This window comes from Falco biarmicus, chromosome 3, assembly GCF_023638135.1.
Source record: "Falco biarmicus isolate bFalBia1 chromosome 3, bFalBia1.pri, whole genome shotgun sequence".
NCBI classification, from domain to species: domain Eukaryota; kingdom Metazoa; phylum Chordata; class Aves; order Falconiformes; family Falconidae; genus Falco; species Falco biarmicus.
Genome location: NC_079290.1, coordinates 21,900,520 through 21,912,618, shown reverse-complemented (window position 1 = coordinate 21,912,618; position 12,099 = coordinate 21,900,520). Strand labels below are relative to the sequence as shown.

Sequence of the window (12,099 nt, the reverse complement as noted above, 5' to 3'; positions counted from 1 at the left end):
GTCAGCAAGACCATTGGTGATCAACTGTGTAAGTGCTTCTCATGCATGGTGATGTTCATTGCCAGCTGCTTTAGGCACATTATTTTTCAAAAGACTATCAAAGTGCTGAACGTTTAGGCCAGTCCCTCCCTGGTTTTCCTTTTGCCAACCCCTAAAAGCCATTTCCTGTCACCTCTCCTTTTATCTTCCACCTCCCTGTCTATCTGGTTAAGTATCTTACAAGTGCACCAAATTCTAGAAGGGAGAGTGGTGAGATTCAGGTGAGTTAAATACAAGAACTTTTTTTTTTTTTTAATGATGCTTTAGTTTCAATTACATGAAAATCTGAGAAAGGTGGCATGTAAGTGAGATTGGAATAGGACCCTTTACATATAATCTCAAGTGAGGACTTAGTCCAGAGATATTTTTATAGAACATTTTAAAAAATAAAATGCATGAATGGAGAAATAAAAGACAACATAATATTAGAAAGGCATTTTTAAACTTCATTCGCTGCAACATTCATGAACCAGTTGAGCTACACCTGCCATCCAACCATAAGGAACTAAGACCCTGCACTGCGAAAAAGAAACAAACCCAAACAAAACAAAAAAGCAACTGCATAATATTGTAAAAATGGAGTGCAATGCTACTACAGAATGCAATAAAACATCAGTGCTGCATCGTCAAACAGCACTTATCAAAATAATTTCTGAAATGTTTCTTCTGAAACACAGACAAAGCAATAAAAAGAGGATATATGTTTATCATTTTAAGCATAACAATGTGAGTTAAGAGCTTAAGAATACAAAAGTACTTGGAATGAATAGTGCTACCCTTTTTTTCCTAAGTAGGCATAAAAATATTTTCATTTCCTTCTTGTTTTTCCATACCATTAATATCAACAAATTTCATTCATTTCATGTTATCGTTTACAACTTTAATGCACACACACAGAAAAAAAAGATACCTACTGCAATAGAAATAGTTGCTTCATTACCTTGTTTGCTACATTTGCAAATGTAAACAGCGAGGCAGAGCCAGAACTGACTCTAATGCATGATGGAATATCTTTGTTGCATACGTACACTGTAGAAAATAATTATTCAATATGTCAGGCACCATTATTTGAAATGTAATACATTAATATTTACTAGAAAAATAAGGTTTTTTCTATTTGTTCTCCCAACTTCTTTAATGAAATAAGTTAATCTGACAGTGCATCCAGTAGCTTGTAATATCTTCTACATCCCTGTGGCAAAATAATAAACTACTGGTTGGGACACTAAAATGAAAATGATTAAAGTCAGTTCTTGTACACCCTTGTAGCAAGCATGGAGGCTCGTCTAACAGCACCTTTAACCAATTATTTAATATTTAGTTATTTAGCCCTATTTCCCTGAGCAGTTATGCTGAGGAGCTTTCCCTTCATGGATAGTTTTAAAAAGCTTTAAGTATTAAAAAGTACTATGAAGACATTTAATGCTACTTAGCAAAAGCTGGTATAAGTCTACTGAAGGGATTGACTGGTATGTATAGCAATGTTAAGCCTGTGGAGAAGTAACCTTAGACTTTAAGGTTTAGAAATGTAATATATTAAAAATATATTAAAATAAAATACAGCAGGTTACCTTGTTCTATGCAAATTAAACCCGGAGTGTGGCTTCTGTATTAGAGACTTCATTTGCACAAAATGGTTTTCCTAGAGTAAAGTGTGCCAGAAAGAATGTAGTGATAAAATGGTAGCTAAAAATCAACTGAGTCTGAGAAACATCTAGATGAAGTTGCTGCCAAAGCTTTGAGGACAAAGTGATCCTAAGGCATGTTGTAGGGCAGAAACTAGCCCAAATTAAAGAAAAGAAAACGACCTTTTAAATCTGTATATTTAACAAGTCTAGTTCCTATATACAATGTGCATATGTTCACTACACCCCTGCAGCAGTATATACGTATACACATCTTTGCACTCTTGCCAGTTATGTCTCTTACACAACAGCAAAGGTATTAATTGTCCGGTAAAACTTTCTCAAGGTTATTCGCCATGATTCACTGCATTCTGGCTAGCTTTGGTGGGCCATGTCCCATATAATTATCTTCTCCCCCTTCTGGCCACCAACCAACTGTTCTTTTTTTCTTGGTAACCCACTCATTTAAAAGGAAAAAAAAAAAAAAAAACCCACAAAAAAAAAAGAGAAGAAAAGAGAAAAAAAAGAATAAGGGAATTAATATTGGATAAGGCATGCTCTCTATATGAAGTGCTTTATAGGTCTTCACAAGACATTACAAGCTATTGAATTCCCATCAAGGAAACCTATTTCTGTTTAATTGTGCTAAGTGCTAAGGTTTACTCTTTAGGTTTTCCATTCTTTTCAGCTTGTGCATTGTTCCTGTGTAGGCCCCTCTGGATGTGAGTTGTGAAGTCATACTTGTCCGTGCAAAGATGCTGGCATATGCTGCACTGGAAAGGTCCACTGTCACCATGGCAACTCATATGCAAAGCATACATCACTTCATCCAGAAAGACAATGCCACAGTGCACACACTTGGTAGAAAGTTCATCTTGAGTACTTCTATCAACTTTCTCTGTTTTTACTACATTCAAGGGACCTTCATTTTTTACATTTGGTGGTGCCTTACTCTTTTCCTTGGAGGCACCATTTGCAGTTGGCCCAGGTCTGGAATGCTTTATCGCCAAATCTAGAGGAATGTCATTGTCTGATCCGACAGCTGAAAAATGAGGAGGCAGATTAAAGGTGGGATAAGGCACATAGTTTTGGCAAGGATTTGGTAGGCCAGGCACATGACTCAAGTAGTGTGGATTCCCAGGAACAGACAGCTTATATTTACTCCAGAATCTCAGCCAGTCAGCTTCACTCTGAAAGTCATTGTGTACAAATGGAAGTCCAAAAAGTGGGTACTGGTATTTTTCAATAGGGCTTCCAGGTGGTGAATAGTTTGGGTGTTTCGCAGGTCTCATGTATTTTTCTATTGGGCTGCCTCTCTCTGAGCTTCCTTTCCCTTCTGATATCGATGAACTGTTTCCTGGGTCTCCAGTACTTTCCTGAGGACTTTTTATCTGAATGTGCAAAGGTTGCATCCTTTTGTGAATATCCAGAGTTTGGCTGACCAATATTGGCTGCTGAGCAGAATGGCTTTTAGTCAATGAACCTGGGGCCTCATATTTACTGAGGCTGGGAAGCTGAATTTCTCTCTGATGACCTTCAGGTAAATGATCCTCTGACCTCCTCTCTAAGGGGCTTCCATTGACTTGTTCCTCACTGCTACCCCTCTGTTGTTTGTTTAGCTGCTCAGCCTGAAGTGCCTCCGGGTTAAGGCGCTTTCTTGTTCGTCTCCTAATGATCTGCTCACCATTGTTCTGCTTAATGATGTTTAAAGGCCTGGGAGTCTGCATGGAACACACACATAATGAACAAAAGGAAAAAAAAGAAAGACAAATTAAACAAATCCGTGAGACCACGCTCACACAAATTTATCTTTTCTTTTCAGAAGAGCTATATTGTTAGAGTTTTACGGGAATGACCAAATTTCCACCCAAATGCTGGTTCCTGGCCCCTCAGGCTAAAAGTAAACTATGAATTGGTTTGTTTTATCAAGCTAAGTCAACAGCCTTAGACATACCGTACCTGTTTACGTAAAAAGGTATGAAGTATCCAAGCTGTCAAAGCGTTTATTACTCCTTACTCCTGAAAAGTTCTGGAGTAGCCATGCTGAAAGTGGGTGCTGAGTGCTGGGGATGAGGTGGGAGACGCACAGCCCTATGTACTAGTGTTATTCTATGCACCAGGTTACCAGAGCTGGTACTGGGGAGGGGTTTGCATCTATCACACCATGACAAGAACTGAGTAACACTTACCTTGACACTCACTCCCCTTTGAAATTGCAAGCAAATACAGGGCTTGCTGACCACGAATGCTGTCACCTAGCAAAAGAGAGGCAGGTCCACTGCGGGGGTGAGTAGATAGGTAGTGGCTGGAAAGGGACTGAGAAAGATGGAGAAGAAAGCCCAGGAGAACTATTCCTATGCACCAAAAGGTCTACCTGGGACTTTGGTACCAACTCCCCATCCTTCATTCCTGCTGTATTTCTTTCTAAATGTTACTGATGTTGTGCTACTAAGTCATGAGGGACAGATGGCATCCCCCGAAGGTGGGAAAAAAGGGTCTATAAAGAAAAAAGCATCACAGAAGAGGCAGAGGCAAGAACCAAGTAAGGACTTCTGTTTCCATTTGCTACTTCTCCACACCAGCTCAGGGCAGGTGACATATTTAGATGAGAATTGAAAATACTGTTGCATGAAGAAAAAAACCCCAATAGTACAAGGAAGGACAGCAGTCAGCCCTGTCTGAAAGGTCCCTCAACAGGAAGGCAATGCTATGTGAATGAAAGGTGGTGCTGTAACATTGGTATGTGTTGCTCTACTACGCAGATGTTAGAACAACAAAAACTGCCTAAAAGTCATTCTGTTTGGTGTACTGGCAGTTGCCATTTGTCTCATCCAAATGCACATATAATCCTATTTTGGTTGGAGGACGGAAAGGTGCCCCACACAGTATTCCACTTACATGTTTATTTGGAAATGTTCTTTTTAACATTGTTTTAAAGTGCAGATTAAATTTTGGTGTACAGTCAATATCCAAAACAATTTGTACTTTGACGGTAACATAATTTATATGTGTTCATAACACTGAACTAATATAAAAATATCCAGAGCTGGAAGAGCGCTCACTCTTTTACTTGTAGAGATCTAGTTTCTCTCTTGACTTGCTATCTTCCTCTCCACTTTCACCTATTTATTTCCCTGAGGTCAGCTTATTCTTAATGGTTAACTACATTTTAGGCATTGTAGCTGCTTGTTAAGATTTTACTTTCTATTAAAACTCTGAATCAGAAGGAAGATACACTTTGATTTAGATTTTTAATAAGCAAAATTTAAACTTAGCAGAAAAACGGTCTCCTCAAACAGATCCAAGTTGAGGCAGTCATGCTACATAAAAGTATAATATTTTCTATGTATATTCTATGCAATTAAAGTTTATAGTTTACAGAATCTATAGCCAATTAATATACATAAGCATATACTCTTATAATAAGCTCAGTGTAATTGCCTCACCTCTTTATGACAATTGTAACACTGTCATACTGACATGCTGTGTAAGATCTTATAATACTGTTGATGTTGCTCTTATTAAACTTTTATTTATTCACTACAGACCATTATCATATGGCTTATGGAATACCTTTCAGTAGTTTGGAAAAAGTTTTAGTCTTACTTTTCATGCTACAGGTATGAAGCCTGATTGTGGAAGCAGTTAAAAGAAACATCTTCATACCTGTGATTAAGGACCTCGCACACTTATTTGCAGCTCTGGCTCTTCAAAGTTACATGACGTTAGGAGTTAAAGGCTGTAGGTCCAACTGAAAAATTCTTCAGCATGCAAATGACTGTACTCCTCTGACTAACTTTAGCTGATTAAAATGGACTATTCAGTGGAGTAAAGCTACTTTTATTTAACTTTAGAATATTTAACTTATTCACAGTACTAAGGTGCAGATAGAAATATTCTGCATTCAGTTGCAACTAAGGCAGACAGAAAAGTTTAAGCTCTCTTCTTGATTTTCAGTGTGGCATTAAGTTTAGAAAATAGTGGAAACATTACCAGAACGTTACTTTAAAAATGCTTTATGTCAGATCCTTAATTGTTATATATAACATATTGAATATCATCACAAAGATTTTTTTCCATCTCTATATTACTTGGAAATCTCCCTACCCCAAATATATCAGTAACTTAAAAAAAATATATCACAACATCCAGCAAGTATTTCATTAAATTATTTTGATTAGACTTCCTAGATACCATGGGAAATTGCAGTGATCTCTCCACTACAAGATCACATATGTCTAATCCTAAAATAAAACACTGTAATTTCTCACTGAAGGAGACCAAAGACGTGGCCAAGGAATCACTATGGAACAAAATCTAGTTTTCCATGACCAAGTTAGAGCTATTAAAAATGAGGAACAGCACCACAATAATAACGATCAAATTCATGATTCTGGGGAGACAAGGAATATTCCTTTTCTTGTCAGCAAATGTGAATATTGTGTATATGTTTGCAATAAACTGCATTTTTTTATGAAAACAATTTTAGTAATTGACCATTGGAATATTATTACACATTTCTTAACATAGTTGTCTGCATTAGAGGAGAAAAATGTGGAAAACCTTGCAATTTTAATGCAAACGACCTCTGGATAGATTGAACATTTCTGAAAACACGTTGAAAAATTATGCAAGGGTATTGTAGAAATGTAAATGTGACTACTATTTGTCAGTCACTACCACCTAGTAGTATCTGACAGACCATAGATTTTTCTTCTTATTAAACACAAGTAAAAAAGGGACCTTAGAGATTATTATACATACTTATTATACACACTTAGCATTACACATGCTTTTGAGTTAATGAAGAGTAGTTCTAGATACTCACAATCCAATCAAAAGGGAACTATGAAATGTACAAACCTACTATAGGTGAATTTTACTGAGCTGTGTAGCATAATTTACTTTAACAGGGTGGCTCACAGAAGGGAACAGTTCTATTCCCTTGGGTTTTTACAGTTTCAGACATTTGCCTAGTGATTGCATCACCCTAGACTCCTTAATTCAAAAACATACATGGCATACTGTAATTTTTCTTGATGACATAGACAGGCAGACAGATAAAAGAAAACGTCATCTTTCTAATCTAATTCATAATCTAATCTAATTCTAGTCAATCTAAAGAGCATCCCTTTGCATGGGACTATTTTAAAAGGTGTCCTAAAGGAAAGATTTGTTTCATTATTTCAGACTCCAGCTTACAATGGAGTTGTTATTGTACCACAGCAGAGTGGAGGCCTAATTAAATTCTTTGCATTTGTTTGGTCAAAGTTCAATTGAGGATATTAATGTCAAATGTCCACTGAGTGACAGCTTATTGCCACGCTTGAACACTGGAGCTAAAAGATAGTGTCAGCTTCTTGCTTTCTATATGCGTAAAATAAAGCTTGACATTGTATTGCTAATTATTGTTGTTGGAAGCACACTAATTTACTAATTTTTTTCCTACTGGTTCATAAGAATTATCTATGTGTTTGAATTCAAAAGCAATGCTTGTAGTTTTTATCCATTCAATAATTTGTGCTAATAATCATGGTAAGACGTAACAGGATAGAAAAGTGTATTTAAAAAAGGGAAAATAGAGGCTGTGAACGGAAGTTCTGCAAATTACTGGACTCAAACGTCAAATTAACGTTAAAAGCCAAACTGTCCTCTTTAAAATCTTTCTGGATGCTCACCGCTGATCAATTTCCTTAAATTAGATATTATGTCTAGAACTTTGAGAAATCTCCAAGAAGATGATACTTTCAGCAAGACCTGGCCAAGAAGGTGGCCAGAGATCATGCATTAGTCCATCTTCTCCTGCTCAGATGCTATCTGACTGGCTCAGTTGTTCTGGAGCTTAAAAATAGTTACATGGCAAACAGAGCTAAGCTTTCAGACTGGTGATGGTCTTGCTGCTTTTAAAAATTCAAATATTTTTCTTTTTTATTAAGTAGGTTGGCTGGACAGGATCTTGAGTAAACAAGGTTGTTATATAGCCTGTCCACAAGATCAAAGGTAAAATAAATTCACAAAAGCTACTAATTGATTTAGAAGCTTAGTCCTCAAATTTAAAGAGAAATAGGCATAACCACTTGGTAGTATTTGAAATATAGTTTCTTAAGTGCTTTTTTTTTTTTTTTTTCTGAAAAAAAGTTTTAAAAAATAAGCACTCAGCCACAACATAGATTTCTGATTTGGGCTCTAAGCCTGAATTGTTATGTTACCCTGGCAATCTCCCAAAGGCTGCCTCAGTTTCTATTTCTGAAAAATACTAACAATTTTTAACTTCAAGGGAATGTTGTAAAAATTAATTATAGTCAAGTCTTGGTCACCTGACTCTCCCATGTGCTTCTATTCAAGATAGCAGGGATAATATTTAACTAGTGGGTCTTAACCTAAAAGATTCTGAGCATTTTGGCACTGATCCAAGGAAACACTTAAGCATGGCCTTCCTGGACCTGGACCAGAGCATTCAACATCTTTCAGGATCAAGTCAAGTGTCAATAAGATGAAAAACAATACAGACAGCCTGTGATTATTACTTATTCCCTGCCTGATCCTGAGGGATGGTGAATCTTCCCTTCACCAAGTGATGAGTGCCATCAGGTGAGTAGCTTCCTTCCTGGGTTATTTCAGAATCCTCCAGCAGACTATAAGAACTGTAGAAAAAAGAAAAAAAAAACCCACCACCCCGTATCTCCAAGAAATTTACTGTCAAGAATAAAGGGAGGGAAGGGAAGTGAAAGAAAACAAAAACCACAGCAAGGGCTATTTTTGATATAGATGTAATGTCTAACTTTAAGGATTCTTTTTTATTTTTTTACTTTATTATGAACACAAGGGCTCTTGAATTTAGAGAGCTTTCATCACCAACATATTGTATGCCTTTAAATGGAATTCCCAGAAAAGAAATAATTTTCCCCTTATTTTGTATCAAAATAATTAAATGCATCACTGGTGATCTCAAACACATCTACCCACAGCATCTCAGCCTGTTTCATAATGAATCACATCTGATCCCAAAGTGACCATGCTACAAAACCCTGTTAGGAAATTAACTGCAGGCCAGGGAGTGGTACTAATCACACAACCAGACAAGACCACAGCTGCCCAGCTTAGCTGTATAACCCCTTTTTTTCTGAACAAACCAGTAAGTTCTTCCTACCGAGTGAAGCTTCTGGTAGAGGCCACACGCATTGCATACATATCCACCATTTGCATTCTTTCGCCAGAGAGAGGTCTTTGTGGTCAGGCAATTGGCACAAAAAACACCCGAGCCTCTACGTCTCTGAAATAGGGAAGAAAAAGAAAAAAAAGAGAAAAAAAAACACACAGAGAAAAAAAAACAGGTCAGAGGTGAGTCACATGAGCTGCGGAGTTAGGACAAATCAACACAGGAGTTTTGTCTCTAGACTGGCAACAATGACAGTATAAAACCACACTGCCCATAATGAGGTCAGGTTCAATTGTGCTTAATAGGCACCACTGATTTTCATTATAATTAACCCTAGAGTGATGGATGAGGTGTGTGAAACACCAAAGCCTTTTCAGAATAACAGCTTTAACTTTTTGAACTTCAGGTTTTGTGCATTTAATGATGGTTTCTAAACAGCAAATTCTGAAAAACCCCTCTGGAAGCTGGTAGAGAACATTCTGTAAACTTCTAGTTTGTTCACCACATTTCATAACAGATTATTTTGTTATAGTTTGCTTGATTTTAAAGTATGATCAGTAACAAGAATTCTGAAACACCACCACTTCAATTATTCGCAGTTTGTATCTGCATGATACTAATTCCTTTAATAGAGATTATATTTCATTAATTGAATACATGATATTCAGTTCCAGTCTTTTCCACTTCTGAAATCAGTATAAGCTACCGTATATTTCCCACAGCCCACTGTAAACAAGGACTAGCCTCTGCCAGCCAAATAAAAGTACAGTATTCTTAATGGGACCCTTTTTGAACCCAAAATCCCAGAAAACACTGTCTCATCGACAGATAGATTTATTTTGTTTTAGTCAGGCGAAGAAAGGCACGGTACAACTTTCCTAAATACAAATTGATTTTTAACCAGACTGAGCTGTGCATTCATCAGCTTTCATAATGATCCAGGAATATTTAAAAGTAGACACGTTTATGAGTATTGCTCATTAAATTCTTTCTACGGAGTAATGATTTCATTAAACTTCTCATTTAAACAAAAGTCAGGCTGTGTTTGTAGGCACAAATACTAATAAGCAGGAAATGGAATCTTTTGCTGAAAAGAAAATCTGAATTTCCACTCTGTTCTCTTCTTGCAAAGGAAAAAATCAATAAGAAACCTTCAGCATCTAAGATGAGAATGGATGAGTACAGGGAAAAACAGCCTGAGTGAAAATGAATTCTATTATAAATTAAAAATTGCTAACTCTATAAGTAAAAATTTCAGGGTTTCATAAAATTTAAATAATTTATTTAACTTTAGTCCATACTGTAGAAGACTGGTGTTCATGCCAAAAAAATACAATGGTTATAATTGTACTCTGATACATTTCAAATGGAAAGCTTTCTGCAGACATAATTTTGGCTTCAAGACTGGAACACTTTCTTGGCATTGAAAGGGCATTTGATTCATCGGGTGTTTCACAATGTATCACTAAAAAGACCTGGTGAGCAGCCAGTTCCCTACAGGGTAATTTTTCCATCCAGATGCAAGTGCTATCAGAGGCCCTCGTCAGCTAAACTAATTATGATCTTGCATTTGCTGATGCCTGCTCACTCTAACGTTCGACATCCTCCATTAATCATCAATACAAGGAAAATGAATGAAATGTAAAAAAACGAGGGCTGGTAAGCTGCACATAAAAATCTGAAATGAGTGCAATAATTTAACAAGATTGGGGAAATGTTTTTAGTGAGCACAAAGTCAGGCTAACAATTGCCCTTTTAAACCAAGAACACAATTTCATTAGTACAGCAGGTTGTGCTACTTTAAAGTGATACTTATAAAATCAAGATTGTCATCAAGATAATCCCTCTCTCACACCCTTACATCATTCCCTACTTTGTCTCTTAAATCAGAAGCAGTAATATACTACGTTTTTCTCAATTTGGCTAAGGGGAGAACTAAGTTGTAGTTGATGTCCTTCAGCAAACATCTAACTAGTTGTGTATATAAGATGCAGATCATTCTGGGAAGGCGCACTTGTCTACAAGTAAATTGAAGCTCCCAATTCTTTTTGTCGTCACATACCCTTGCCCAGCTTCACAAATGTTTTGCTTAAGAGTACAATAAAAGCTTCAAGAAACTAACCCTAGTTTGGTCCACTTAAAGGGTGAGAAGTTTCCAAGCGGAAATGACTGTATATGGCCAGGATTCAAATACAACTGCAGAACTGTTCCTTTCCATTCCTACTTCTTGTCTGCTGGCCTATGGCTTCTTGGTGTGGTGTAGTAACCAAGTGGAGTCCTAATCTGACTCAGTCTTTCCACCCCTTCATTTCTGATTTTGAGTTTGGGAAATACCCTCCACAAAGTCATGGAAGACTTTTAAAATATAGAGAGAGCAGTCTATATGCTGCATTTGTACAAACTTGAATAGTGACAGAGGGTTTAATAACACTACTGAAATCTTCACTGAATGCTAGCGAGTAGTATATCTTTAAAACACTGACAAAAGTAACTTATTTTTTCTCTCTTTTTAAAAGAAAGATCCAATTCAAAGTGGACGTTAGCTGCAATGAAATAATACAATGACTACAGCTGACAATAGTCTACAAAATACCTAGCAGTAGCTATATGTATCAAAACCCTATACCTCTGCTTATTTAGTACTTACAAACTATTTATGTGTAAAATTTCAAAGCATCCCAGCTAAACATCCTTCCCTACATCTAACAGAAAGTATGTAAAAAAACCCATTACGTTCTAGGCATTGCATCTTATCATTCTGTACCTTCTCTTATTTCTGTATTATTTAAGGATCTTACAGGATAATCAACAATGATTATTTCAGTTCCTAAGTGTTCCAACATAGATGACATATACTAATAAATTAAGAATTAAACCACCTCTGTAAAAAACTTAAATGCTGTTACTTTGTTGAGCTTTTGGGTTACGAAACAGCTTTCTATAGTGGGCGGACACAGCTTTAGGATGGATTTCCTGGGGTGAAACACGACTGTGGCAGAATTGAACTACATATTCTTGACTCTCAGATCCCACTAACCACTGAAGGGATCTGCTTGTCAAAATACACCTCAGAAATTTTGATGACGTTGGTAAGAAATAAAGGAGGCTGTTTTTAAAAGCTGACAATGACTGTAGTCCTCTTAAACTGATGTGGTTTCTTAAGAAGGAAAAAAAATTAAAAAAAGGAAAAAGGAAAACCCTACGCCTTTACTTCCTATGTAACAAGTTTTATAACAGTTACTAGCCAACAGAAATTATCTAATTTTGTGTGTGTGT

The 12,099-nt window shown here is 36.6% G+C and overlaps 1 protein-coding gene across 5 annotated transcripts in view; it reads right to left on the bottom strand.

Moving 5' to 3' along the window:
- Window positions 1-295: 295 nt before the first annotated feature.
- TRPS1 (transcriptional repressor GATA binding 1) overlaps window positions 296-12,099 on the bottom strand; it is a 216,960-nt gene continuing 205,156 nt past the window's right edge. For all 5 annotated transcript variants that reach the window (XM_056332086.1, XM_056332085.1, XM_056332087.1 and 2 more), the window contains 2 exons: window positions 8,815-8,937; window positions 296-3,385 (listed from right to left, as the gene is read on the bottom strand). In XM_056332086.1, coding sequence (XP_056188061.1) covers window positions 2,324-3,385; window positions 8,815-8,937 — 1,185 coding nt within the window. In that variant the 3' untranslated portion in view covers window positions 296-2,323. The remainder of the gene's footprint in view (window positions 3,386-8,814; window positions 8,938-12,099) is intronic.